Source organism: Elaeis guineensis, chromosome 2 (genome assembly GCF_000442705.2).
Source record: "Elaeis guineensis isolate ETL-2024a chromosome 2, EG11, whole genome shotgun sequence".
NCBI lineage: Eukaryota > Viridiplantae > Streptophyta > Magnoliopsida > Arecales > Arecaceae > Elaeis > Elaeis guineensis.
In genome coordinates this window covers 105,875,370-105,902,086 of record NC_025994.2, presented here as the reverse complement: position 1 = coordinate 105,902,086, position 26,717 = coordinate 105,875,370, and the positions used below count along the sequence as shown (strand labels likewise).

General features: G+C 35.4%; 1 protein-coding gene across 5 annotated transcripts; it reads left to right on the top strand.

Moving 5' to 3' along the window:
* The first annotated feature begins 12,521 nt into the window (after positions 1-12,521).
* LOC105046362 (ATP-dependent RNA helicase-like protein DB10) lies at positions 12,522-26,599 on the top strand. 5 transcript variants are annotated; one of them, XM_019853833.3, is made up of 9 exons: positions 12,522-12,721; positions 12,800-13,186; positions 13,396-13,557; positions 21,190-21,258; positions 22,094-22,363; positions 22,754-23,104; positions 23,484-23,761; positions 23,946-24,329; positions 25,715-26,599. In XM_019853833.3, exons 2-9 carry the CDS (start codon positions 12,863-12,865, stop codon positions 26,442-26,444), a joined length of 2,568 nt encoding a protein of 855 aa, XP_019709392.1. In that variant the 5' UTR covers positions 12,522-12,721; positions 12,800-12,862; the 3' UTR covers positions 26,445-26,599. The 5 variants fall into 5 exon arrangements, with proteins under 5 accessions (XP_019709392.1, XP_010923235.1, XP_073108640.1 ...); XM_010924933.2 differs by having other exon boundaries at positions 12,523-12,721; positions 12,825-13,186; XM_073252539.1 differs by lacking the exon at positions 12,522-12,721 and having other exon boundaries at positions 12,741-13,186.
* The last annotated feature ends 118 nt before the right edge of the window (positions 26,600-26,717 follow it).

Here is a 26,717-nt window from a genome sequence, read left to right as displayed (position 1 = left end):
GGAGCATAAGATCCACTTATCTCGTTCATCTTAGATCTTCAGACTTTATTAAAAGAATCAGCTAATCCTATTTAAAATATCAAATCATCATCAATTTTTATTCCATAAATATAATAAGATTAAATCATAAGGAAAGAGGATTGTTGTCCGGATGTGTCGGTCCATCCAAATACCAAGATAATTCAGAGTCTCTGATCTGAGGGTCAGATTTAAGTGACTTGATCAAGAAATCGTGAAGCACAGATCGAATTAAGGTCAAGATCAATCAATAGGATTCTTTAATAATGAATTTGAAAGATCCTTGATATGATCAAATAAGGTTGACATACAGCACGGATATCAAAGCAACTTCGGATCATCTTGTTAGAGTCAATATGAGCTTCTAAAAGATAAAGGCATGACTCGATCAGGATTCATAGACCCTTTTTTTTAGAGAGAGAAAGTCGATCATGAGAGAAAAAGTAGAGAGAGAAAGTGGAGAGAGAATCTTCATATCCTTCAAAAGTGATAATCATGATTAAGATCATCAGGGGTTATATCAGGATGATTTAATATGGATTAACCATGATCGATATTATCAATTTCGAAGAAGAATCGGATCAGGATCTAATCTACTGCACGAATTTCGGAGCAGTCTCAGATCATCATATTTTCATCTCAAGTTTCTCCTAGGGTCTGTGATGCAATCAGAGAGAGAGAATGACCCTAGAAAGACAAAATCCATAAAAAGAGATAAAAAGATCTAGAGAGAGATAATAGGAAGAAAATCTAGAGAGAAAAAATGGAGAGAGAATGTAGAGAGAGAAAGTCCAATTTTAGAGAGAGAAAGACTTAAGAGAGAGATGAGAGAAACTTTCTCTCACATGTATTTTTTTTATTATATTTTTTTTCTTTTTCTTTTTCCTTTTTTAGAGAGAGACAATAGAGAGAGAGAAAGTGAGAGAAGAGAGAGAAAGAGGGAGAAAGAGGGGAGAGAGAGAATTTTTCTCTTTTCTTATTGTTATTTTTTTTATTATTTTTTTATTTTATATTTTCTTTTCTTTTCTTTTCTTTTTCCCTTTTCTTTTCTTTTTCCTTTTTTCTTTTCTTTTTCCTTTTTCTTTTCTTTTTCTTTTCTTCTTCCTCTTCCTTCTTCTTTTCTTTTCTTCCCGCGGCCTCCCTTGGCTGAGACAGGGGAAGACCGTGAGGTCCCCCCTTGGTGGCCCAGGCTTTGGCGAGATGGTGGCTTGGTCGGAGGTCCGACAACGGCGGCCGATCCTGCGAAGCCGGTCGGCGATGGTGTTCGGCCGGCAGACTTCTTTTTTTTTTCTTCGAAAAACAGGGAATCCGTCCCCTTTCTTCATGATTTCCGACTTTTTGGCCGGTCGCCGGTGGCTAAGTGCTCAAGAGAAGAGAGGGAGATGGATGGGAGTCCGATCTCGGGGATGAGACATCGAAATCGACGGCGCCGGTGGCCGGAAAAGAGAAAGAAAGGCTCGGCCAAACAGGGGAAGAACAGGGCCACCCCTATTCATAAGTTTTCCGTCGATCCCGACGGCCGGCGAGGGTGTGCAAGGCCATAGGAAGGAGGAGAAGGAAGAGAAGAAGGAGGGTCGGAGCTTACCTTCGGCTTCGGTGAGGTTTCCGGCGAGAAATTAAGGTGAACACAAGAACAGGGTCGGGAGCTTCAACGGGGAATTTCGGGAGAAGGAAGAGGGAGATCTCACGGCTGGTCGAGGCTGGCTTTTGAGGGGGAGAAGGGGGATTTATAGGGTTATTCCCAAAGATTTTCGATGGCTCCGGGGAGTTCTTCTCCTGATCGGACTTAGGGAAGTTGGGAGTCTTCGTCCTCAGTTTTTTTTTTTTTTTTTTTTTGGGCTTTGTTACATGGGCTGGGATTTTTACATGGGTTGGGCCAACACATTATCATCACGTATGGGGTCCTTTTAAGATAGCAAGTAAAATTGTAGCTGTATCGGGGCATTTGGAAATGTCTTTTTTTCTTAGGTTCTGGAGAGTACCGAATTCATCTTTTGAACAAAAATTTGGAAGATTAGATCATCATGCATGTCATTGTACTGATGCTTCACTGGAATATTTATGGTTTGCGTGTGATGCTTCATCCTCTCAGTAATTTACATATCTTCATTTACATTTTTGGGGGTGTTTGATTGAGGAGAGTGGGGGTCTGGAATCAGAATCAGAATAGATGACTTTCATTTTAATCGTTTAGTTGCGAGGAGTTTCATTCTGATTCCGAAGTGAAATAGAAATAGCTCAAAACTCAATCCCTACTCTTTTTTATGGATTCAAATTTTCATTTCAGTTTCGATTTCAGTCATGAATCAAGCGTTCTGGGGGATTTGGCCGTTTCAATTTTGATTTCAAGTCATTCCGATTTTGATCACGAACCAAGCACTCCTTTAATGTATTTGGTTTGCATCTAGAATCAGAATGAATTAGAACTGGAGTTGGCATGGCCATATTTTTTGAAGTATTTGATTTGTGATCAGGATTAGTATAAGAATTGGAATGAGATTTGAATACCAAGAAAAAATATGGATCAGATTTTGGGGAATTAGGATAATTTCCATCCCTTCCATAATGGAAATGAGATTTTACTTAACCAAATGGTTAAAATGAGTGTTACTTATTCTTATTTTCATTTCTATTTCAGTGTCCAAATCTCTGATCGAACATGCTCTCATTTTATCTATTCTTTTATATTTATTGTTTCATTAATTTACAATGAGAAAGGGTTGAAGGCTTTATGTTTCCATCCCTTCCATAATAGAAATGAGATTTCACTTAACCAAATGGTTAAAATGAGTGTTACTTATTCTTATTTTCATTTCTATTTCAGTGTCCAAATCTCTGGTCGAACATGCTCTCATTTTATCTATTCTTTTATATTTATTGTTTCATTAATTTACAATGAGAAAGGGTTGAAGTTGGCTTTATGTTTCAATAAGCCGAGTGTGAAACCCTCCCAAGAACTCCAATCCATGACTAAAAGATATACTCTTTTAGACCTTATTTTGGGCATTTTTGGATATCCTTATAATATTGAGCTTAAAATCCCATAGGATTTCTGAGTTAGAGCATCCATTATCAACTGAATACCACTTAGCCCAATTCTTATGGGAAGAAAAATATTTCTAAGTCTTTTTTTTTTTCTTTTGTTGCTCAAAGACCAAGATCTAGGTGATTTGGACATGCTCTTAGAAAATGTAAGATGGCGATTTGGACATGCGCTTAGAAAATGTAAGATACATGGGCCAACAGGTCTAATTTTTACATGATTTTCAGCTAAATTTTATAAAAATATCCAAATAGGCCATAATTATATCCTCGATCCCACAATCCTTAAAAATCTTTTTTTCTTTCTTTCTTTAGCTAAAATTCTCATAATTATCAAGTAAAAACTAATTTTGTTGATTAAAATAATATTATAAATAGAAGATGCTTTTTTTTGGATGAAGAAAATGCATTCTCATAAGACTCAGACTTGGTGTGTCTTACACCATAAGAGTATTCACTTCATATGGACCCACCATCTACTCACTTTAAGATTTGTGCAGGTAGATGAATGAAGGAGTTCAAACTTTAAAGTAATTTAAGCAATGTGGTGGGCGATCCAACATTAGATTCCCATAAGGATAAATCCTTCAAGTATAGATTCTCTACCGATGGCTACCATCAAGAGATCGATGACCATCAAATAAAGTAGTCTATAACACTATGCAAATAGAACAACATATAGTCATCATCCTTCTACCCACTATCTTCTCTAAAATTAATATTGTTTTAGATACCATATGGTGCTTGAGAAATTTTTCGCATTCTCACAGGACAATCTTCACGCTCTAACCTTGGTTTCTTTAGAGGCCCTGTGTTAGCTAAGCTTCATGATATATTCATGGAAATGATGCTAAAGGTGAATGTTAGAGTTTAGTTTTCTCTTCTCCGACGTCGTCCCTCTTTTCTATCAAATGCAAATAAATAGGCTATACAACTTTATTTCTTATTATAAAAAAAAAGCCCATATGAACCATTCTGAAGATGCATATATGGAATTTTTTTTTTAATCTTTTCATTATTTTTCTTGTACATTCTAGTCCTCCCATGCTATTATGCCCTATTTGGATTTTGATAGAATTGGAATGAAAATTCTATGACATCCCTGAAATGGGCCAGTACAACTAACAAGATCATGGATTATATATTGGGTTATGCATGTATTCATAAGATACCTAGAAATAGCTTTGGATTAGATTGGTCCCCCCCAAAAAAAGAAAAGATCTGCGAACATCTTTTTCTTCTCTCTATGAAATACAGGCCAATCTATTTTAAAGTTATTTTGGATATTTTGTCTAGCTTAGCCCATAACTTATACTTTTGCTAGTTGTGTTTGTCCAATCTACAAATCTAATAAGATTTTAGCCCAATCCTCTAAAAAAATTTAAACAGGACCTAAAAGAAAAAAAAAATGTTCTAAGTCCATGTTCATTACGCATCTAATAATTAAGATTTTAAGTAATATTGTATACTATTAAAATGGAAACATGCTAGAACTTTTGTAACAGTTATAATGACTATTATTTATCTGACAAGTAGCAATTTAAATGTTTGTATTAAAAAGGATCATTGAATAATGGTTGTAACAGTTTATGTAATACCCAGCCCAATCAGGACTAACCCACTTGATCCCAACCCCTACAAGCACAGATCTCAAAGCATAGAAAAATAGAAAAAAAAAACAGCAATCGATTGGGAGGAAGGAGACTTCCGTTGAGAGTCTTCTTCCAACCCCAACAAGGAGACCTAATCCGAGCTAAAGCTCTAGCCCTCCTCTATAAAATGAAAACCCCCTCCCTTCCTCGGCCCTCCATCACCGGAGATCCCTCTTCCACTCTTTCTTTCGCCCGATTTTTCTTCGTTCCTTGCTCTTGGATGGAAGGCTTTGCGCCGACGATATTGTGGCCCAAAATACCACCAAGAGTAAGGTAATCCATCGAGAAATCCGCTCTTTGATTTCTTCTTAGAATTTAGTCAAGATTTTTGAATTTTTATCTATTGATTTTTAGAGTAAAAATCAAATTTTTGGAACCTCTGTTTTGGCTGTCCGCATTTTTTTGGGCATGCCGACGCCGTCCGGCACCATCCATCGCCAGCGAGCTTTGACCAGGGGGCCACGACTGCGCCGCCCTAGGTCGAACCCCCACTCGTCATTTTCAGACGAGACTTCTATGGGATCGGAAAGGAGAAGAAGGGGGACCATGGTTCTTTGTTCTGTTTAAATGAAGGAAGAAGAAGAAGGAAGAAAGAGAAAAAGGAAAAGAAAAAAAAAAGACTCTCTCTCTCCTATCCACTCTCTTTTCTCTCTTTCTCTCTTTAATTTTTCTCTCCATTTTCTCTCTAAAATTTTTTCTCTCTAGACTATTTATCTCTTTTCATAAATTTCTCTCTCTAGAATTGTATCTCTTTAGAAGTTTATCTATTTAAAATTGATCAAGAAAAAGAACTTTATTTTGATGAGTTTGAATGATTTTAATGAAGGGGTTCTAATCCATGATCGCTGATTGAAATATTGACATCCATCTTGACCAAGCTAGATATTATTAAATTTTATCATCCATTATTTTGTTGAGTTATCTATGGAGTAATTGAATTATGATTTGATCAAAATCATCTTGTTCGGACCAATCGAGATATTGAACTATATCACCTGATCAAATCGAATTATACCTTATGAATTCTCTCTCTTCTGATTTTCTCTTTCTACTTGATTTATGAACTCAATGAAAGATTTCTAGCCCTATCACTTCAAATCTGATTTGACTTAAATAGTCATTCTCTGAACCACTTATATCTTAATTAGAACTTAATTTAAAGAAATTAGATGATCGGATCAATCTAAATCATTGAATATGACATTCATATTTTTTTTGATTATTAGACTTGATCTTGTATAGGAGTTATGGATACCTGATAATCGGATACTGTGATATGATCTATGAGCTAAAGATTTTGCAAAGATATTTTTAAAATTATGTGGATTTGTTGGAATGCGTATGAGATAAGTAATATTTTATTTTTTTAGATTTATTGATAAATTATAATATATTTTTCTGACATGATTTGTGAAATGATGCATGAATTAGATGAATGATATTTTATTATAAAAAATATCTTATTTTGAAATGTTATGGTGAAACATGATTGAACATATTGATTTCGTTATGTATTATATTAATTGATTTCAATACCATGTGATTATGTATTTTCTTATTAAACTAGAATAAGAAATATGATTTATGAAGAGTTTTGATACAAAAATGATATGAATTGACAACCTGACTATGTTAAAGACTCCATCAATGGGGATAAATATATTGGCAATAGATTTATCCTGAGAATTTATGTCGCCAGCAAGATCAGCGACATGTCACCAGCGAGACCAGTAGTTCCAAAAGACTTTACTGTCAGATGATTCACAGCTCACCGCAAGATGATACGTGATGTTATAATTTTATCATAGAAAAAATATGGTTATAGTTTATGGTTGATGAAAAAAATTTAAGAATGAAAAAAATTAAATTCTTAAAAGAAACTCAAATTTTGAAAAAGAATTGAATTTATCATGAGCTATATTGCATAATTAAAATTGATTTCAAATTGATGAATTTTATATGCTTATTTTTTTATATTATTTTTTTTATTACCTAATGAAATCTACTTAAAGTGATTATTACTTATTAGACTATCGAGTTCATTATCTTTCTTTTATTTTTTAGATTTAGATTTTAAATTATAAACATAGGTACTATTTTGAGAGTGAGCTAGAAGTGAGAGACAACAGCATAGATTTATTGTTATATTTTTGTAGGATTGTTATTTGAGGTATAATTGATGTAAGATCTATTGAATATTACTGAATTTATTAAAATATTAAAGTTAAAATTTAGATTATTAAGTTTTAAATTTAAATTATTGACTAATTATTTTACTGTTTATTTATGATATCATGATGAGATATCTTATATGCTTATGAAAAGAGTTTCTTATGAGTATGCGGCAGTTGCCACTACCTCCGACTTACGATCTCGAATCGGAGGCATGACAATTAATATGATATTAGAGTATTAGTTGATGAACCATGACATATAGAATCAAATATAGGATGAGTGTAAGTGGGTAGACACTTGAGATATTATGGTGTAGATCTATGATGATTGTAGTATATGACATCTTTATGATTCTTTTGGTTATGACACATAGAGTTTGATTTATGACTGATAATTTATGAATCATGTTATGATTTTTCAGATGGATCATTATTATGATTAATCAGATTTTGATATAAAATAATGGCGAGAGGATTGATTATAAAATTCTGTTGTGCATTGAGAATATTAATTTGATCATCATTTGTTTAAATGAATTGCAAGCACAAAAAAAATTTGATTTGAGAATGCTATGATATTGCTCTTAATTTTGAAATTAATTATTTAGTAATAAGATGAAGATTTATTTATAAAAACATTACTTCAAGTTAGACTAAGAAAATTTTTTATGATATTTGATTGTAATATTCTTTGAAGTTTATACTGAAATGTTGATCATATATGAAGTTTATATGTAAAAACAAAAATATATTTAGAGAATATTGTAAAGAAGTTTATTTTTTATTGAAGAAATTAATTATGGGATAGTTGAATATTCATTTGGGTGAAATCTTTAATTACCATATTTGGATCTAAATGATAGATATTGCTTATGACTATTGAAGATTATATGATATATATGAAACTTTAATTCATGGATTATGTATCTAAGTTGATCGAGAGATTTTCTACTATTGTTGTTGAGGTTACTAATGAAATTCTTAATTATTATTTTTGGAGGATCATGAGACATGTGAAACTATAATTTAAAATTTTTGGGATTATGAATTGACCTAGTTTATTTGCCTTTGTTATTGAGGTTCTTGATAAAATTTAGTATTGCTTGGAGATTTGATTTTAAAAGGCTTGCATGATTATTATGAAAGAATTTTGATAGATGTCAAAATCTTGATGGAAGAAACTTTAGAAAATATGATTGAGTTGGTTTTACTTATATATTTTGATTTCAATCTTAACTTGGTAAAGTATCAGAAGATTTTCTTTTTAATTTTATTTACAGGATTTTGACTTGAAATTATCTAATTGAATTGACAAAAAAATTAAGATTTAATTTATATTGGATTAGTAAACCTATGTAATTATTTTGAATGTGATTTTGGACTCAAGGGTTAATTAAGATGGATGTGCTCAATATGTATTGAGAATAAGATCTAAAAGTTCTTTTGACCTATTTGGAAGCAAATTTGGATCTTTTCAAGACATAATAATATATTTTGATCGAAAGTCATTTCATGAATCTGAGAAATTTTGATGATTTAGATCAGAATGTGCAGCGAAAGCATGGTGATCTAAATTAATCTGAGCATGTCAGTAACATTGATTCTTTGAGTTAAAAAAAAAAGTTTATGAAAGATGATATGATTCGATATTCCTTATAAAAAGAATTTATTGATAATGGAAAGTATGATATTTTTTATTCTGGATTATTTCGGATGTCGCCATATGATTTTCACAAGGTCTCTTATATACGATGTTAAAAAAAAAAATTTTTTGGCATCCTAAGTCTTGATGAGTGGACTTTTGATTTTTGATTTTGGATTTAGAATATTTAGAGATAAATTTTTTTTATTCTAGAATTAAATCTTATGCTTCTTCATTTGTTAGAAAGAATTTGAGGTTGTTTATTGATCTTTGATTTTGATCTTAGATGTTCACCTACGGAGAGTATAGTAAAATTTGTCTATGATCTTATGATAAAATGATCAAATCATAAGTAGTTAAAGATTTTGGTAAGAAACTTGATATCCTTATCTAGAATTGAGGAACTAATTTTGATTACCAAAAATAATGGTTTTGATTATGATCAACATTGGTAGTATATTGATCCTTTTCTTATAAAATGATTTAATAATAAAGTTGCATCGATAATTAAAATATTAAAAAATTTGAGGATGAGATTAGAATGGTGAATCTTTAACTTTTGAAAGCATGAATGAGAGAAAATAGTTTTGAATCTCAACTGATTTGAATATTACTGTGTGACTCATATTAGTATGTTCTCCTATTTTGTGATGAGTTGATTAATTAAGAGCAGTTGATATTTTGATACAAAAAAAATGAATGAAATTTTTATTTAAAATTAAGATGTTGTTTTTCTTTCATTTACAAGAGATGGGTTCGATTTCGATCATCTATAAGAAGAGTCAAGTCATGAGATATTGAACTTTATTCTTATAAGAAATGAGATCATGATTGTGAAACTATAAAGTTCAAAAATCTTTAATAAAAAATTTTGGGATGAAATTTTTTTTAGGAGGAAAAAATATAATACCCAACCCAATCGAGCCTAACCCACTTGATCCCAACTCCCACAAACATAGATCTCAAAGCATAGAAAAATGAAAAAAAAAAAAAACAGCAATCGATTGGGAGGAAGGAGACTCCCGTTGAGAGTCTTCTTCCAACCCCAACAAAGAGACCTAATCCGAGCTAAAGCTCTAACCCTCCTTTACAAAATGGAAACCCCCTCCCTTCCTCGACCCTCCATCATTGGAGATCCCTCTTCCACTCTTTCTTTTGCTCGATTTTTTCTCATTCCTTGCTCTCGGATGGAAGGCTTTGTGCCGATGAGATTGTGGCCCAAAACACCATCAAGAGTAAGGTAATCCATCGAGAAACTCGCTCTTTGATTTCTTCTTAGAATTTTGCCAAGATTTTTGAGTTTTTATCTATTGATTTTTAGAGTAAAAATCAGATTTTTGAAACCTCTGTTTCGGCTGTCCGCATTTTTTTGGACGTCCTGACACCGTCTGGCGCCATCCGTCGCCGGCGAGCTTCAACCAGGGGACCACGGCTGTACCGTCCTGGGTTGAACTCCCACTCACCATTCTCGGGTGAGACTTCCAAGGGATCGGAAAGGAGAAGAAGGGGAACCATGGTCCCTTGTTCTGTTTAAATGAAGGAAGAAGAAGAAGAAAGAAAGAGAAAAAGAAAAAGAAAAGAAAAAAATAGACTCTCTCTCCTATCCTCTCTTTTTTCTCTCTTTCTCTCTCTAATTTCTCTCTCCACTTTCTCTTTCTAAAATTTTCTCTCTCTAGACTATTTATCTCTTTTCATGAATTTCTCTCTCTAGAATTGTACCTCTTTAGAAGTTTATCTGTTTGAAATTGATTAAGAAAAAGAACTTTATTTTGATGAGTTTGAATGATTTTAACGAAAGAGTTTTAATCCATGGTCACTGATTGGCATGTTGACACCCATCTTGATCAAATTAGATATTATTAGATTTTATCATCCATCATTTTGTTGATTTATCTATGGAGTAATTGAATCATGATTTGATGAAAATCATCTTGTTTGAATCAATCGAGATGTTGGACTATGTCACCTGATCAAATCGAATTATATCTTATGAATTCTCTCTCTTCTGATTTTTTCTCTCTACTTGATTTATGAACTCAATGAATGATTTTCAGCCCTATCACTTCGAATTTGATTTAACCTAAATAGTCATTCTCTTAACCACTTATATTTTAATTAGATCTTAATCGAAAGGAATTAGATGATCGGACCAATCTAAACCGTTGAATATGGTATTTATTTTCTTTCTGATTATTGGACTTGATCTTGTATAGGGGTTGTGGATACCTGATAATCGAATATTATGATATGATCTATGAACTAAAGATTTTGAAAAGATATTTTTAAAATTATGTAGATTTATTGGAATGCGTATGAGGTAAGTAACACTTTACTTTTTTTTAGATTTATCATTAAATTATAATATATTTTTCTGATATGATTTGTGAAATGATACATGAATTGGATGAATGATATTTTGTTATAAAAAATATATTATTTTAAAATATTATGATGAAGTATGATTGAACATATTGATTTCATTATGCATTATATTAATTGATTTTAATACCACATAGTTATATATTTTCTTATCAAACTAGAATAAGAAATATGATTTATGAAGAGTTTTGATACAAGAATGATATAAATTAACAACATTACTATGTAAAGGACCCCACCAATGGGGATAAATACGTTGGCAATAGATTTATTCTGATAATTTATGTCGTCAGTGAGACCAGCGATAAACTACTAGCGAGATCAGCAGTTCCGAAGGACTTTGTTGTCAGATAATTTCTAGCTCATCGTAAGATGATACGCGGTGTTATGATCCTATCATAGAAAAAATATGATCATAGCTTATGGTTGATAAAAAGAACTTAAGAATGAAAAAAATTAAATTATTGAAAGAAACTCGAATTTTAAAAAAGAATTGAATTTGTCATGAGCTATATTGCATAATTAAAATTGATTTCGAATTGATGAACTTTATATGCTTATTTTTTTATAAATGATTATTTATTGTATTGCATGATGAAATCTGCTTAAAGCGATCATTATTTACTGGACTGTCTAGCTCATTACCTCTTTATTTTATTTTTCAGATTTAGATTGTAAATTACGAACATGGATGCTATTTTGGAAGTGAGCTAGAAGCAAGTAACAACAGCATAGATTTATTGTTATATTTTTATAAGATTGTTATTTGAAGTATAATTGATGTAAGATCTATTAAATATTATTGAATTTATTGAAATATTCAAGTTAAAATTTAGATTGTTAAATTTTGGATTTAAATTATTAATTAATTATTTCGCTGTTTGTTTATGATATCATGATGAGATGTCTTGAATGTTTATGAGAAGAAATCTTATGAGTATGCGGCAGTTGTTATGACCTCCGACTTGCGATCTCGGACTGGGGGTGTGATAATTTACTAACAAAAAAATGGCATAGTCTTTCTCTCGCTGTTCATTGAACAGAAGGATTATTTTTTAGATTGCACAATGCAGAAAAATTTATTAATTTTTTTTAATATTTTATACAGCTAAAGATACAACTAAGAAAAATAACAATCATCGTTCGATTATAAAATAATATTATAATGATAAATAATATATCATAATTAGGGATGGTAATGAGTAGAATATGAATCGGATTAGTCCATATCCATATGTACCTCATAATTGAAAATTTCATACGTATATTCGCTCTATGCCCATCTCGGATCGAATATCCAGTAGGTCAATTAAAATTGCCATTCTCAATCATAATAGCCATTATGATTTCATTTGTTATTGCATATAACGTTAGCCAAAACTAGCCGTTATAACGGTGATAACGCCCTTATTTTAAACCTTGCTTATAATTTATACAACTTTTTGCGTTATTTTAGCAATTTCTTAGTGCTGTTCGTTGTTTTGCGGTAGATGCTGAGTGGCACGTGTAAAACTCGCCCGGTCCCCACACGGTCATCTAATACCCATACGCCTCATTCGCGTGAAATTGAAGGAGGCCCAACCCGTGCCGTCGTTCGGCTTGCGTTGATTCGGTAAAAGTCGGGTGGCGCTCCCCCGGCCTCTCGCTCGGAAATACTTGAGGCCCCATCTCTCTCTCGGGCCATAAAAGCTTGGGGTTCTCCACCGGAATCTCATCTTCCGAAAGCAGCGAAGGCCACCCTCCTCCACCGACCCGCACCCCCCCTCTCTCTCTAGGGTTTCTGTTTCCAAATTGCAATCGATCGATCTAGCGCGGTATTTCTTTTTGCCATCCTGCTCTCCTTTCTCTCGAGATTCCAAGAAAGTTAACTTTCGCCCATTCTCTGAACCTAGGGTTTCTCTCATCCTTTGTTTATAGCTGATTTCCGGGAGACAGAAGAAAAGATCTCCGAGTGGATGGCCGCGTCGGGATCGGCTTTATCGAGTGGGCCAAGGTACGCCCCGGAGGACCCGACGCTCCCCAAGCCCTGGAAGGGCCTGGTGGACGGGAGTACGGGCTATCTCTATTACTGGAACCTGGAGACCAACGTCACCCAGTACGAGCGGCCCGTCGCCGACCTTCTGCCTCCCCCTACCCTGCTGCCGTCTCCCCATCCTCATCGTCATCCGAAATCTGCTTCCGTCGCCGTCAGCTCAACCGTCCTTCAATCCCACGATCAGAAGCTGCGGGACTCTCATGATGATGATGGCCGCCACGGTCGCTTTCGCAGCAGCCATGAGGTTAGTTTTTTTTTTTTTAATGGTAAAACTCTGAATTTAAGCAAGAACTTTTTTCTTGCTGTTTCTTTGTCTTTATATGTTTGTCTTGCTATTTGGTATTTCTGATGGTATGTTGGACTATTAAGTTTATGGTGCAAACTGCAGTGTTACATGATTCTTGGTTAAGTGGCTGATGCTAAAGGATGATTACATGCGTTGATTTATTTCAGCATGGAGGTGGCAGAGGTAGCGGCAGTCATAATCATGGGTATGGTGCAAGGGATTCACGGGATTCGAGGATGGCATTTGCCAGAGGTCATGAATCATCGTCAGATGGGGGAGGTTCTTTGTCTGTGGAAGCATATCGCCGTCAGCATGAAATAGTCGTCACTGTAAGTATCAAATGTTGCCTTGAACACGACTGAAATCCTTTCATGTTTGTTGAAAATAAATTTTCTGTGCAGATCTATGTAGGCCTTTTCCAGAACTCTAGCTTTTATGTCTTGCTTCTGATGTTGCATGCTCATATACAATTCAATAACTATGCACCTCGCTCATCATATAATGTTATAGTATCCGCATGAATTTGCCTCTACATAAGTTCCTAATCAAGAAATACCTTTCTCTATTTAAGTATGATTTTAGCCATGAAGTAAATAGAGTGAACATAAATCTTCCTACTCTTTGTTGAATGCTAAACTTGATAAGGTCAGTTAGACATTAGTATAAAACCTAAATGTTCGTTTTTATGATAACTTAATAAACTCGAAACTATATATTTATTGTCTGTCTTTACGTTTGGTGCTTTTCGATGTTTGTCTTTTAGTTTTATATTCTTTTTGGATATGATTGGTGAAGACAATTAGTTGATAAATACATGCCCTTTCCATCCTTCAAGCTTTTTGCTATTTGTTAAATGACTTATTATGGGTTTCAATTTCTGAGACAAATACTGTGCATCTTTGGCATTATGACAGTAGTGATAGGCATGCCTGATAGGTTGTCCAAAGTTTAACTTTTATTCAATGCATGATCTTACGTGCTTGTATGTGTAGAGCCTCCAACCCTTGTATAACATCTGATTGTATGGAAGTTCTTATGTTAGGCAAGGCCCTTATGAATTAATATTTACCTCTGATGCTTGCTCCAGGTTTTGGTAGAGCAAATGACTTCTCTTTTGATGGGCATATTTGATGTATATACCTCTGTTTCAGATGTACATAAATAAAGAAAATCTACGTTCCTTGAAGTGAATTCCTAACTCCAAGGTTTCGAAAGAGACTTGGTTGGCGCCTTCTAAAGAGTCCATTTATTTTGTGACTCTTTAGAAGTCCATTGACTTGTAGGGCGTGTTTTAGTTCTAAAAGCATCTGATAGCTTTACATTGACCAAGCTTTATATTAATCAGTTTTTGTTTCATCATCAATTTAAGAATTTTAAGTCTTAGTTAATTTTTCTTTTAATGTTATTTTTGGTGTCTAGAAAGTTAAGGAGAATTACAGCTTCGTGAGTTCTTCTTTGATGATAGATAATTGTTTTTATTTTTAATGTTGGATTCTGTTCCTACTGTTCTTTCCTCAGACTTTTTGCATATCTTCTTAACTGTTTTATTGTGCTTGTCAAGCATGAGCTTAAGTGGATGTTCTGGGAGAAATAATATATCTCTTTTAATCTGTTTGGTCTGCAAGGTGTCAATATCTGGTATGTGGCCAGATCTAGAGGGCAAAGCTTCTAATTTGAGTACCAAATTGAGTAGGGGTGTAAAAAATTCTGATTAAACCGCCTAAACCGTCTAACCCGATTCAAACCGAACCAAATATGGCAGTTTGGCGGTTTAACTGGTTCGGTTCGATTGAATAAAATAGAAAAATCGATATTTTGGTTTGGTTATTGGTTTATTTATTTATGTGATCCGCTGAAATCGAACTGAACCGACAACCGAAATTAAAGTACCGTCATTTTATATATTTATATATACATCGATATTATGTGCTTCATATATTTATATATACACTTATGTTGCATGTATATTCAAAGTTGGACTTTGTACTTTATATGAATTAAGAATCTAAAATGTTGATTTGACCTTATTTCAATCCAACTTAGACCAAATTTAACTTGATTATGAATCATAATAAAGGAACAAAAAATAGAAATCAAATCGACAAACCCACTTAAACCAAAAAAACTGTTCAAACCGTTCAAATACTTGGGAAAGCTACATGAACAAACCGAACTGATACAAAATCGAACCAAAAAAATCAATTATGTTTAGTCAAATATTTGATTTTAGGAACCTTTTAAACTAATGTCGGTTCGATTTTAAAAAATTACTTAAAACCGAACCGACCGAACTGTTTTCAGCCCTAAAATTGAGGTCTGAATATTTGAATTATTTTTCTAATCCTTGGTATAAATGGATCAATCTTTAGCCAATCACATGAGAAGAGTCATAGAATTTGAATAAGGATGGCATGCACTTCAAAATCTTCATCCCAATATTCACCCCCTTCAGAGCCAATTCTGGGAGCGAAGAAGTCTGAATCAGTCTGGACTGTCCTAAATTAGCCATAAAACAATCTTGTACTGCTTGATTAAAATTTTGAGCTTAAAGGTGGTTTTCCTTTTGCTCAAAGCCATGTTGGTATGGCCAAGCAAGACATGATTGGTACGGTCCTGTACCCCAATTCTGAAAAAGTAGAAAGGAGAGCAGAGGAGAGGAGATGAGAGGAGAAAGGAGGATGTAGGGAGGAAAGAACTTAAAATTGGTAAATTCATACTTGGACCCAATCTTAGGTTTTGGTACGGCAGCTTATATACTGTCCTGAATTACTTTGACCTTTAGAAGCATGATTCCTATCTGACTTGAAAGATGAATTTGAGCATTCATTCCTTGCTGGACTTGGCATGCAACCCAACTAGGTCAATCTCAAACCTTACAGTTAATATCATGGCATATAGGCATGTATTAGTTGTGTGATATATCGCTTGAGATCAACAAAGATACATGTTAAACAAAATTAGACAAATTTCTAAGATAATTTGATTTTAGATATCTAGATGTTAGATAAGAAATATGTTTTCCAAAATATTTCTAGCAGTATTTCTTAAAACAACGGAATTGGTTTAGATTGAAAATGAGTAAAGAGAATATTTTGGCAGGCCAATTGTGAAACTTTTGATGGTACATGCCAGGTGTTGGTGCAGTGTAATACAAAATCATTCATTATTTAGCTTAGGCACGGAACATAAAAACTTTTATCTAGCCGAAACAATAACTTCTTATGTAACTGCTCTGTTGCACTTGCCAATCTCTGTCTCTGTTTGTAAGAGATTCAAGGAAAAGTTGGAGTTTGGAGCCTAATTTTTAAGTTTGGCAGAAAAGCAATAGCTTTATTTTTTTTTAGGATTCATGTAGTTAACTTTTTCCACAAAGATTTGCACTACCATGAGGTGATAATTGTTAAAATGATTGTCAAATGACTTGCATTTGTGTTATCAACCCTGACTGTGCCCTCTCCTTTGTCCTTTGCCCAACTCTCTTCACCTCCTCCCCTTTCCACATTCTTCTTTAACTTCCCTTTCTTCTCTTCTTATAGCCTCCATTCCTTAAACACATGCTCCAACTTGATCTCTTATTGGCCATTGCCTTTATATAATTGCAATATCTTTGGCTCTTGTTGCAACATGCTTGGATACCCACATCCCCTTTCCATTACCTAGCTTGAGCATGCATACAACTCAGGGATCCTCATGCAGTCATGCTGGTGATGTCTTGTACTGAGGTTCGCATGTCAGCATTTTTGCTAAAGTAATCCCATATATGTATCCATGTATACAATTTATCAGGATAAATGTGGTTGGTTGAAATTAGAAGATGGATGATCCAAAATTAAAGTATAAGTTGTTGGATTGACCTTTATGTCTGAACTTCCTGGAGACCAAATATTTGTGCATCATGAAGTCCCAAAATGGATGGTACAGATAGAGCTAGTGTGCTAAGACATTATAACTTGCCATTAAAACTATTGAGCAAGGGGTCTCTGTAACATATGAATTTTGTTTGGTGGTTCAAACATCATACATGATAACCAAGGTTTATTTTTGCAAATCGTAATTTTGAATTTCACTTAGGAGAAACTTGTTGACGGGCAACTCTGTTCTTTTGTTGAATAAATCACCTTTGAGCCTTTGAGCCTTTGCCGACCCTTTTCTCTATGTTCCATAAAAATCAATAGAATGAATGAGGACCTTCTTTTTCTTTTTCTTTTTTTCACCAATGTCACATTCCAACACCATAAGCTTAGGATCTGTATCACTGTAAGTTCAATTACGTGAAAGACAACCTAGCTGGCCATAGTCAAGAAGTTTTGGCACTATTGAAAAAGGCTTCAAATGACTGAGAAAATTATTCCAAACCCAGACTCCAATACTGCACTAATTAATCACTGTTTTACCTTTCTATCTTTTTTACATGCGTTACTCCTCTAAAATTAAATAATTGATTTCAACACTGTCAACATTCTGGGTATGTAGCAAATCTAAATGTTGCATTTGTAGATAAACTGATGGAAATTCAACTTAATGTAAAGTTTGAGGAACTGACCATAACAACTTACAATATACTCCATACCAAGCGATATTGATGAACTGTGAGCCAATATGAGGTTTACCATGGTATGTACCATGTTGGTATGCCCTTGTTTCATGATACTTAAAACTTCTGTTCTAGCCATGTTGCAAACAAAGACCCAGGAAGATGAAGAAGTGGGAGCCATGTTTTGTATAAGATCTAAATAAGACGAAGAGAGGACCTAAGAACAACTGGATAGAGTCATGAGAAGGGGCTTGAAAATGTTTCACCCAGAAGAGTTTTATTTTTTATAAGGAAAGAGTGGTTGGGAAAATAGATTATCACTATCTTGATGTTAGGATAAAGCTTACTGGTTATGAATATTGTTAGATAATGGTATCAGATGCAGTTTTTTAATTAGACAAGTGATCAATGCAATCCCAGATTGTGGCTTGCAACTCATTGGATTCTTTGTTTTCCATGCACAGGTTATATTCTTCTGTAATTTTAATTATTCACTGGCACATGCATTGCACTAGAAATATTTAATTAATTTAGTAAAAGCTTCATGTGAAGATGCAAAAACCTTCTAACAAAATGATAAATAAAGCACTTCCGCACACATAAACAAGGATTTAGGTGTTGCTTGCCTTGCTTATGTTGGTTATGGAATTGGCAGGGCACGTACAGTACGTGTTGTGTTGGTGTTGGCACTCGACATGGGCTAGCACACTGTAGCATGATACCACCTGCACTAGCATGCATTTGCGCACCTTGTCCCTGTCTGTTTTTTTTTTTTTTTTTTTTGTATTTTCCCCTTTCTTATTTAGGTACTTAAAAATTTATCCTACTCCACGTAGGTGTGGTTGCATACTTGCATTACAAGGATGATCTAAATCCTTATATAGTTCATACAATCAAGAATGGTGCCGATGTTGAATGCTGTATGGTGTGCCATTTGAGCTATTATGACATCGTACTTCTAGTGTAGCTATATATAACTGAAGTATAACTATATTTTATAGCTGAAGTATAACTATATATAACTATCTTATACAGTTTAATGAATTGCTGTTTTCTTACTATTGTATAGTTTTAGTATAATAACTTTGTTGACACTGTAGTATCATAATCAACCATGACCATAATAATCGAACCTAATCCTAACTATTTGGGGTTGGCTATAGGGATCCTCATTTACCAAGCACTCCTGTCTAGATTACTTTTGATGTTGTTTCAATTTTTTCCAAATCTTTTCTCACAACCTCCAGCCGTGTAGCCTTGTATCTTCCCTTTGCACACATCTTTCATCACAAATTAAAGTATCTCCTCTTTCTAGAGTCCCCCTTAACTGAAGTACCTCTCCTTACACAAATTAAAATATCTCCTTAGATCATCATGTTACATGCCCATAACATCTTAATTGATCTTATATTAATTTGTCCTCATTTTGTGCAACTCCTGCTCCTCTAATATACTCCTTCAATTTGCTTTCAGTTTTACTGCATGTTCAACTTGGCATATGTTAGAACAGTGGTATAACCGTATTATAGCTAAACTATAACTAGAGAACATTGTTATAGTTATAGTATTCCTATATTACAGTTTTATCACTCATGAATAATTATGATATATTTATTATAATTGTTGTAATATGGACAATATTTTAGGGCTTAGTTACAGGTATGGTTAGTAAAAGATACTAATTTTTTACAATAAAATGTTAGATTCAATCGATGTTACGTATGTAAAGAAGCTATTATTCTTATTATATTTCTTCATGCTTATTTATATTTTTAGATTTTTAAAAGTTATTCCTATTAAATATTTATTTATTTTATAAATCAATATGTTATGGGTCAAAGGATTGACCCATGGTTGACCCATGATTTAATTGTTGTCTGGTGACCCAGACAACAAAATAGGCTGAGGGTGGGACCAACTTTCGGAAGTTCTAGACTAACACTGAAATGTTATCATAACTATACTTGAGTGTGAAAATGGAGCCCCTCTCATCTCTTTACTGCCAATAAACGACCTCCCACTTGTTTTTTGAGTGAATGAAATGGAAAAACTAAAAAAGAAAGAAGGTGTTTTGTATATTTTTGGCTTGGCATCAAGCCATATCCAATCATGCTTAGTTCATTATTGAGTGATGCGTTTGGTACCTTTCAAAGCAGTGTGGAATGCAGGGAACTTAAGAACACATGGATGCCCTGTGCTGGCACGAGCCTCATACAGACCGACAGCTATAACCTTGTATTACTCTATTTGTTTTTTGAACCTATAGATATACATATATACATATGCATAAAACGTAATTATGTATGTACATATGTATGTGTGTGTGTATAGATAATCAAATAACTATCTGGTATTCCCCTTATAATGGCTAATAGCAGCTACAATAACAACCATTGCTTTAGTTTTAAAAATATCAATAAAATGTACTTATGTCTGACAGGGCTAATAGCATCCATTAGGTTTTATTTAATGGTGGATGATGGCCTGAGGAGGTCCATTTTCATGGTATTCAGCGATAAATCTTAGCAGCAGTAAAGACAGGTTGTGATACTGTTTGTTTATTTTAAACTTTTAATGTAATACTATGTTGTACCGGTAATGGCAATTATAGAAGTCAAAAATCAACTACTAAACGGTTGTTATATTTAACAACTACAGAAAACAAAGGATATGCTTAAATGAGAACATGGCATTTTATTACTACTATTTTAAAAGAAAAGAATTTTATATGCTGACTCTCCCTTTGTAGCCTGATTCCCCTCTGAGCTGGACTTCTATTGGGATAAGGGGATGCTCCTGCCTTTATTAGTGTCCTGACACAATAGAAGGGAAAAGAAGATAAGCCTGCACTATGTATAAGCAACACTCAGACTATGGGCGTACCTTCCATCATTAATTGTTGAATAACCCTTGTGCTTCTCACATGCAAAATGCTTTTGCTTTTGTAGGTGTAAAAAGGAAGAAACCAATGGATGAGCGCCTTGGCCAGGACAGAAATCTTGTTATGTGAACATAAGTCATTTAATATATGGTGAAGGGGATTTATGTTAAGTAGGAATACAAAGATAAAAAGGAGTAGCACTTTCATCCTAGTGGCCAGGATGAAAGCGCCGCTTTTGTATATGGTGGTAATAGAAGAATAAAAAGGGGCAGCACTTTCGTTCTGGCTACATCCGGTAGCCAAAACGAAAGTGTTGCTTCTGTTTATATGGTAATAGATATAGATTTCTTTCAAAGCGACAAAAGGAATGATTTTGCTTTTTTTTTTTTTTCCTGTGATGCTCTTTATATTTTAAAATTAATGTTTTAGGTTCTCTTTTTTGTGATGCTTGTTATATTTCTTTTTTATTTCAAATTTTTCTTTTGTTTTCATTATACTATGCATTAGTGACAACTGATGTTATCCTTGATTTTTTTTTTTTTCAAGGGAGATGATGTACCAGCACCATACACGACATTTGAGTCTGCAGGCTTTCCCTCAGAAATTCTAAGAGCGGTAAGTTTTCAGTCTCCCTTTTGTTTGTCCTTTCTCATATGATCGCTTTGGTGTGTGAAGCATGTGCTAGTGTACTATTGTGCTCATGAGCATTCGCTGCACAGTTTTTTTAATTGCTGGAGGTTCATACCCATTCATTTTCTTTCCATTCTCTACTTCTGTCTCAGGTGCGATATTTGCTCCAAGGCGGAGCTAATGTCGTACGCTGTGCTGCATCGTGCCATCCTCTTTCGTGGGAGGAGGCATATAGCTGAAGTGTCCGTTATGGTGGCTTACTATAAAAAGGACTTTCTGAGTTACCAGTTTGTGGCTGGGCTTCCTCCAGTGATTTGGGCTGCGCTGCCACAGAGGCCCCCCAAAAAAGGCCCTTTTTGCCTGCTCCAGCTTGCATCTGCAAGCGGTTGCCAATTTTGCGAAGGGCTTTTCAAGGGACCGGTTCATGTCTGGGGTGCTCGGCTGCCTCCGCTGATTGGTTCAGACTGCCACTTTGAGTCCTGACAAAGAAGGCCCTTTCTCCTGCATCAATTTGCATTTGCAAGCGGCCACCAATATGGGAAAGGCTTTCTGACAACATGTTCATGGCTGGGGCTCCATCCAGAGATTTGTTTCAAGCTGCCACTTGGGCCCAAGCAGTGAAGGCCCTTCTCCTTCTCCAGCTTGCTTCTGCAAGTGTCCACGTGCAATCTGGGAATGCACTAGTACTATCATTAGCTTAATTTTCTGCTTTGATTCCAGAAAAAGAGAGAGGGAAAAGGGAGGCTTTTTCCCCCCTTAAAAAAGGCTAGTACTTTAGACTATTATTTCTCATGGGTTTTGTGGGTTTTTGCATTTTCAGATACACCATGTGGGTTTCTCTGTTCCCACTCCTATTCAGGCTCAGTCTTGGCCAATTGCATTACAAAGTCGTGATATTGTAGCCATTGCAAAGACAGGATCAGGCAAAACACTTGGTTATCTTATTCCAGGGTTCATGCATGTTAAGCGCCTCCATAACAACTCCAAAATGGGTCCAACAGTATTAGTCCTAGCACCAACTAGGGAGCTGGCAACGCAGATACAAGATGAAGCTGTGAAGTTTGGGAGATCATCAAGAATTTCATGCATGGTTTGTTCCTTCTGTAGTTACTTTGGTTCTGTTGTTGGTTTTTTATGGTTCCTTGGGATCAATGATGGCATATGCTTTGCAGGAAGTTTTGATTTTTTCAAAAACAGCTTGTTATAAGACTTAAGGTTCTCAATGCATTTGTTCATCTTTGAAGATAACCTAGAGTGTCATGTATCTCTCCACTCTAGACCTCTTGATCTGCTCATAAATACAAGGTTAATGTTCCTGAAATTGACATAGCTGATTGTAATGTAATGTGTATGCTAGCAGATGATATTCCATTTCTGCGTCATTCTCAATAAATCTGTGCTTTTTCTTGGTAGCAGTGTACCTAACTAATAGTCATCTTGTTTTTTTGTTGACTCACGTCTTATGTTTATGTGGTTCAAGTGTTTATATGGAGGTGCCCCAAAAGGTCCCCAGTTGAGGGATTTAGACCGAGGTGTAGATGTTGTGATTGCAACTCCAGGAAGACTAAATGACATTTTAGAGATGAGAAGAGTAAGCCTCCATCAGGTGTCATATCTGGTTCTTGATGAGGCTGACCGAATGCTGGACATGGGTTTTGAGCCACAGATTAGGAAAATTGTAAAAGAGATACCACATTGCCGGCAGACTCTTATGTTCACTGCTACATGGCCAAAGGAAGTTCGGAAAATAGCTGCAGATTTACTTGTTCATCCTGTTCAAGTTAACATTGGGAGCATAGATGATCTTGTTGCAAACAATGCGATCACTCAGGTATGTACTGAACAAGCCTGTTACTAACTCGTTACATCATATTTGTTTTATCCATAGTGTTTTTTTTCTGTCTCAGGCTTGTATTTGCTATCACTGAATTCAAGGAAGTTCACATTCTGAATATTTCATTCTTTTCACCATATTGTCAAGAAACTATATTGGTTTTTAAAAAAATGTTAATTGTATTAGGTTTTTGTGCTCATCATGCAAAAGTACTTATTTATGCAAGATAAATATATCCTATTTGTTCTTCGTTGGGGCATCTCTGCAATATTATAGGGGAGATGCAATTGCTGATATTTATCCTGGTACTAGTCACTATTGCCTCTTGATTGATGGATATTCAAATATTCATTGATTCTATCTGTGTCTGTTGCAGTATGTGGAAGTAATGACACCTATGGAAAAACTCAGACGGTTGGAACAGATATTGCGATCCCAAGATCCAGGGTCTAAGATCATAATATTTTGCTCAACAAAGAGGATGTGTGACCAGCTTGCTGGGACCCTTACTCATCAGTTTGGTGCTGCTGCTATCCATGGTGACAAGTCTCAAGGTGAGAGGGACAGGGTTTTAAACCAATTTCGAACTGGAAGGTCCCCCATACTGGTAGCTACTGATGTTGCTGCTCGAGGCCTGGACATCAAAGATATCAGGTTAAGCTGCATCTGCTCCTTTCTTTATTGATTTAATGATATTTAGTTATAAAGTAGGACCAGCCAATGGCATTATCATGTTAATCTGCAGCATGAACATCTTGTTGCATGGCTCAGTTCTCATGCACAAAATTTATATTTGTTTTTTTTTCATATAAATGTGTTATAATTCCCATATTTGCAGGGTTGTGATCAACTACGACTTCCCCACTGGTGTTGAAGACTATGTTCACAGGATTGGCAGAACTGGTAGGGCAGGTGCCACTGGTGTGTCTTACACGTTCTTCTGTGATCAGAACTCAAAGTATGCAGCAGATCTTGTCAAAGTTCTGGAAGGGGCAGACCAGCATGTTCCCAAGGAGCTATGGGACATGGTTTCACGTGGTGGGTATGGTGGGAAGTCCCGCCGTTGGGGTTCTCGCTCTGGTGCTCATGATGGTGGCCGCTTGCATGGACGTAGTGATACCAGTTATAGCGGAAGGGGTGGGCATGGCCTGCTACCATCTGGTAGAGCAGATAGTGACCATGGTGGTCGTGGACATGATGATCTCGAGCCTCATCATGATAGGTATTTATAACTGTAAATTTACTTCTACTCCAATAGGGTCTAAAACTTTTTTCAGCATTGATTAGTTATTAATCTAAAGTGGCATACAAAGGCTATACATTGCACATTTGAGGAAAATTAATAAATAAAACAACAAGATTAATGTGATCATTTAATTATATTATATATAAATAAGATATTGATAAATGGAAGCACAAAACAAACATAAGTCAACTTTAAAAGTAAAATTGAAATAAAAACCTAAATAAATAGAAAAATGGGCCCATGTACATATGTATATTTGAGAAGCAAATAATAAATTAAAATAAAATACAATATTGTAAGTCATTGAGATGTATTAAATATCAAAAATATTGAAAATAAAATAGAAAATAGAAACATAATAGTGAAAATAAAATAAAAATATGTTGGAGCATTGTGAAGAAAGAGATGATTTTGAGACTGATGGGGATGCGAGGAGAGCGTGACATGGGGGAAGAGGGAGGAATTGAGGTAGAGGGTTCATAGAGAATTTAAAAATATGTTGGAGCTTTATGAAGAAAGAGATGGATGCTGAGATTGATGGGAATAGAAGGCAAAGGTGACATGTGAGGGAAGAGAGGGAGGAAATGGGACAGAGGGTTTGTTCTCTCTCTCTCTCTTTCTCTTGTGCCGGGGGGGGGGGGGGTGTAGGGGGTTGGAGAGAGAGGCATGGGGGATCAGAGGGAGAAAGAGGAAAGATTAGTTGGAGGTGTAGTTAAAAATTAAATCAAGTTGAAACAGAGGTCACATGAAGGGGGGGATAATCTGTTTAAATTAAAACATAATTTTTTAAGAACATAATTTCTAATTTTTTTCCAAAAATCCACCAGAGAAACTAAGGGTATTTTGATAAGTATATTTGATAGACAAGCTGTTCAGCATATTATTCTCGTTTTATGTTATAGATTATATTACCATGGTCATGACATGAGATTATGAGAACGAGCCATTGCATCTTGCATATCTGGTGATTTTTAGCACAGTTTGAATCTGTTGCTAGTATCTACTAGGGAGCCCCCATCTGAACTTCTAGTATTTTCTAATTCTTTTTTAAACCATGGCTGCTACACTATAGTACCAAGAATCTGAATCACTGATGGCTTGTCTGGTGCTACTTGGAAGGATAAACAGGGTTTGTTGGGAAGATGTGTTAATAGTCTTGCTTATTTTAGAAATAAAAATAACTTCACAATGTGCACTTTCCAAACCCCCAAGGCCTCAACCAAACATCATCTCACACACTTGGACCCTGTAGAACAGTGAGAGCTTTTGGTCCAGGTTGCTCGGCAAGTGGCTGTACTGTCACTCTTTATCATTCCAGGGTAAAAGTAAACAGAAAAACTTGTTATTGATGATTTTGCCAGATATGGTCGTGGATATCAAGATGGTCATGAGGTAGAGGTTCGTGGCCGCAAATCCAGAGGTAAACGCCGTAGCCGCAGTCGCAGCCGGAGCTGGAGCAACAGCCGGGGGTACAGCCCGAACAGTGTGAGGAGACATGTTGGGTGGGGCAATAGCCACAGCAGGAGCTGGAACCATGGCCACAGTCAAAGCAGGAGCCGTAGTCGCAGTACTAGCCGTGGCATCGACCACTGTGGTGAACAGCATGGCGAGGGGGCTGGGCAAAGACGTCAGGAATCACCACTATCAAGGAGAAGAGTGCCTTCACCAACCAATCATCAGCTTGGTAATCCTGTCCATTCATCAAAAATGCCATCTCATGCAGATCAGGGGGGATCACCACCATATAATGGTGAGGATATGGAAAGGGTTCAACCAGATCGCTCAGCTAGTATACGGAAGGAAAGATCTGAATGCCTGTATAGTAATATGGACAATGGAAAGCAAGGAATATCAGCTAGCCCAGTACAGTGGCGTCGAGGATCTCCACGGGACCATGCTGATGCTGAGGGGCCAAACGAGGGGCCTGTTCAATCACCATCAGTGCCATATGATAGGAGTGCGGAAGAAGAAGAGGAAGGAATGATTCCTGCTGCTGGAGAGGATGGTGTAATACCCTCTGAAGAGGGTACAACATCGCCTGGAATGGTGACAGCAGAGCAACCCGGTTCACTCGATAATGTCGAAAATTAGCATGGTCCCCATGCTCAAGGGTCTTTCTGGGTTGGCATGTTGGGGAGCCTCTTCTGCTTTGATTTCCAGTGGCTGATGTGTTGTAACTTGTTTGTAACATTATGACTAGAGTGATATGGATTGATAATCTCAGGTACCTAAGTTTGTTTCTGTCAGATACTGAAACATTTGGTTGCTTGCAATCTCCAGATAGACTATCACTAATGGGGTTTTCGTTTGTCAGATTTTTATATTTATATTTATATTTTATTTTATTTTTTTTTATGGTTGGGG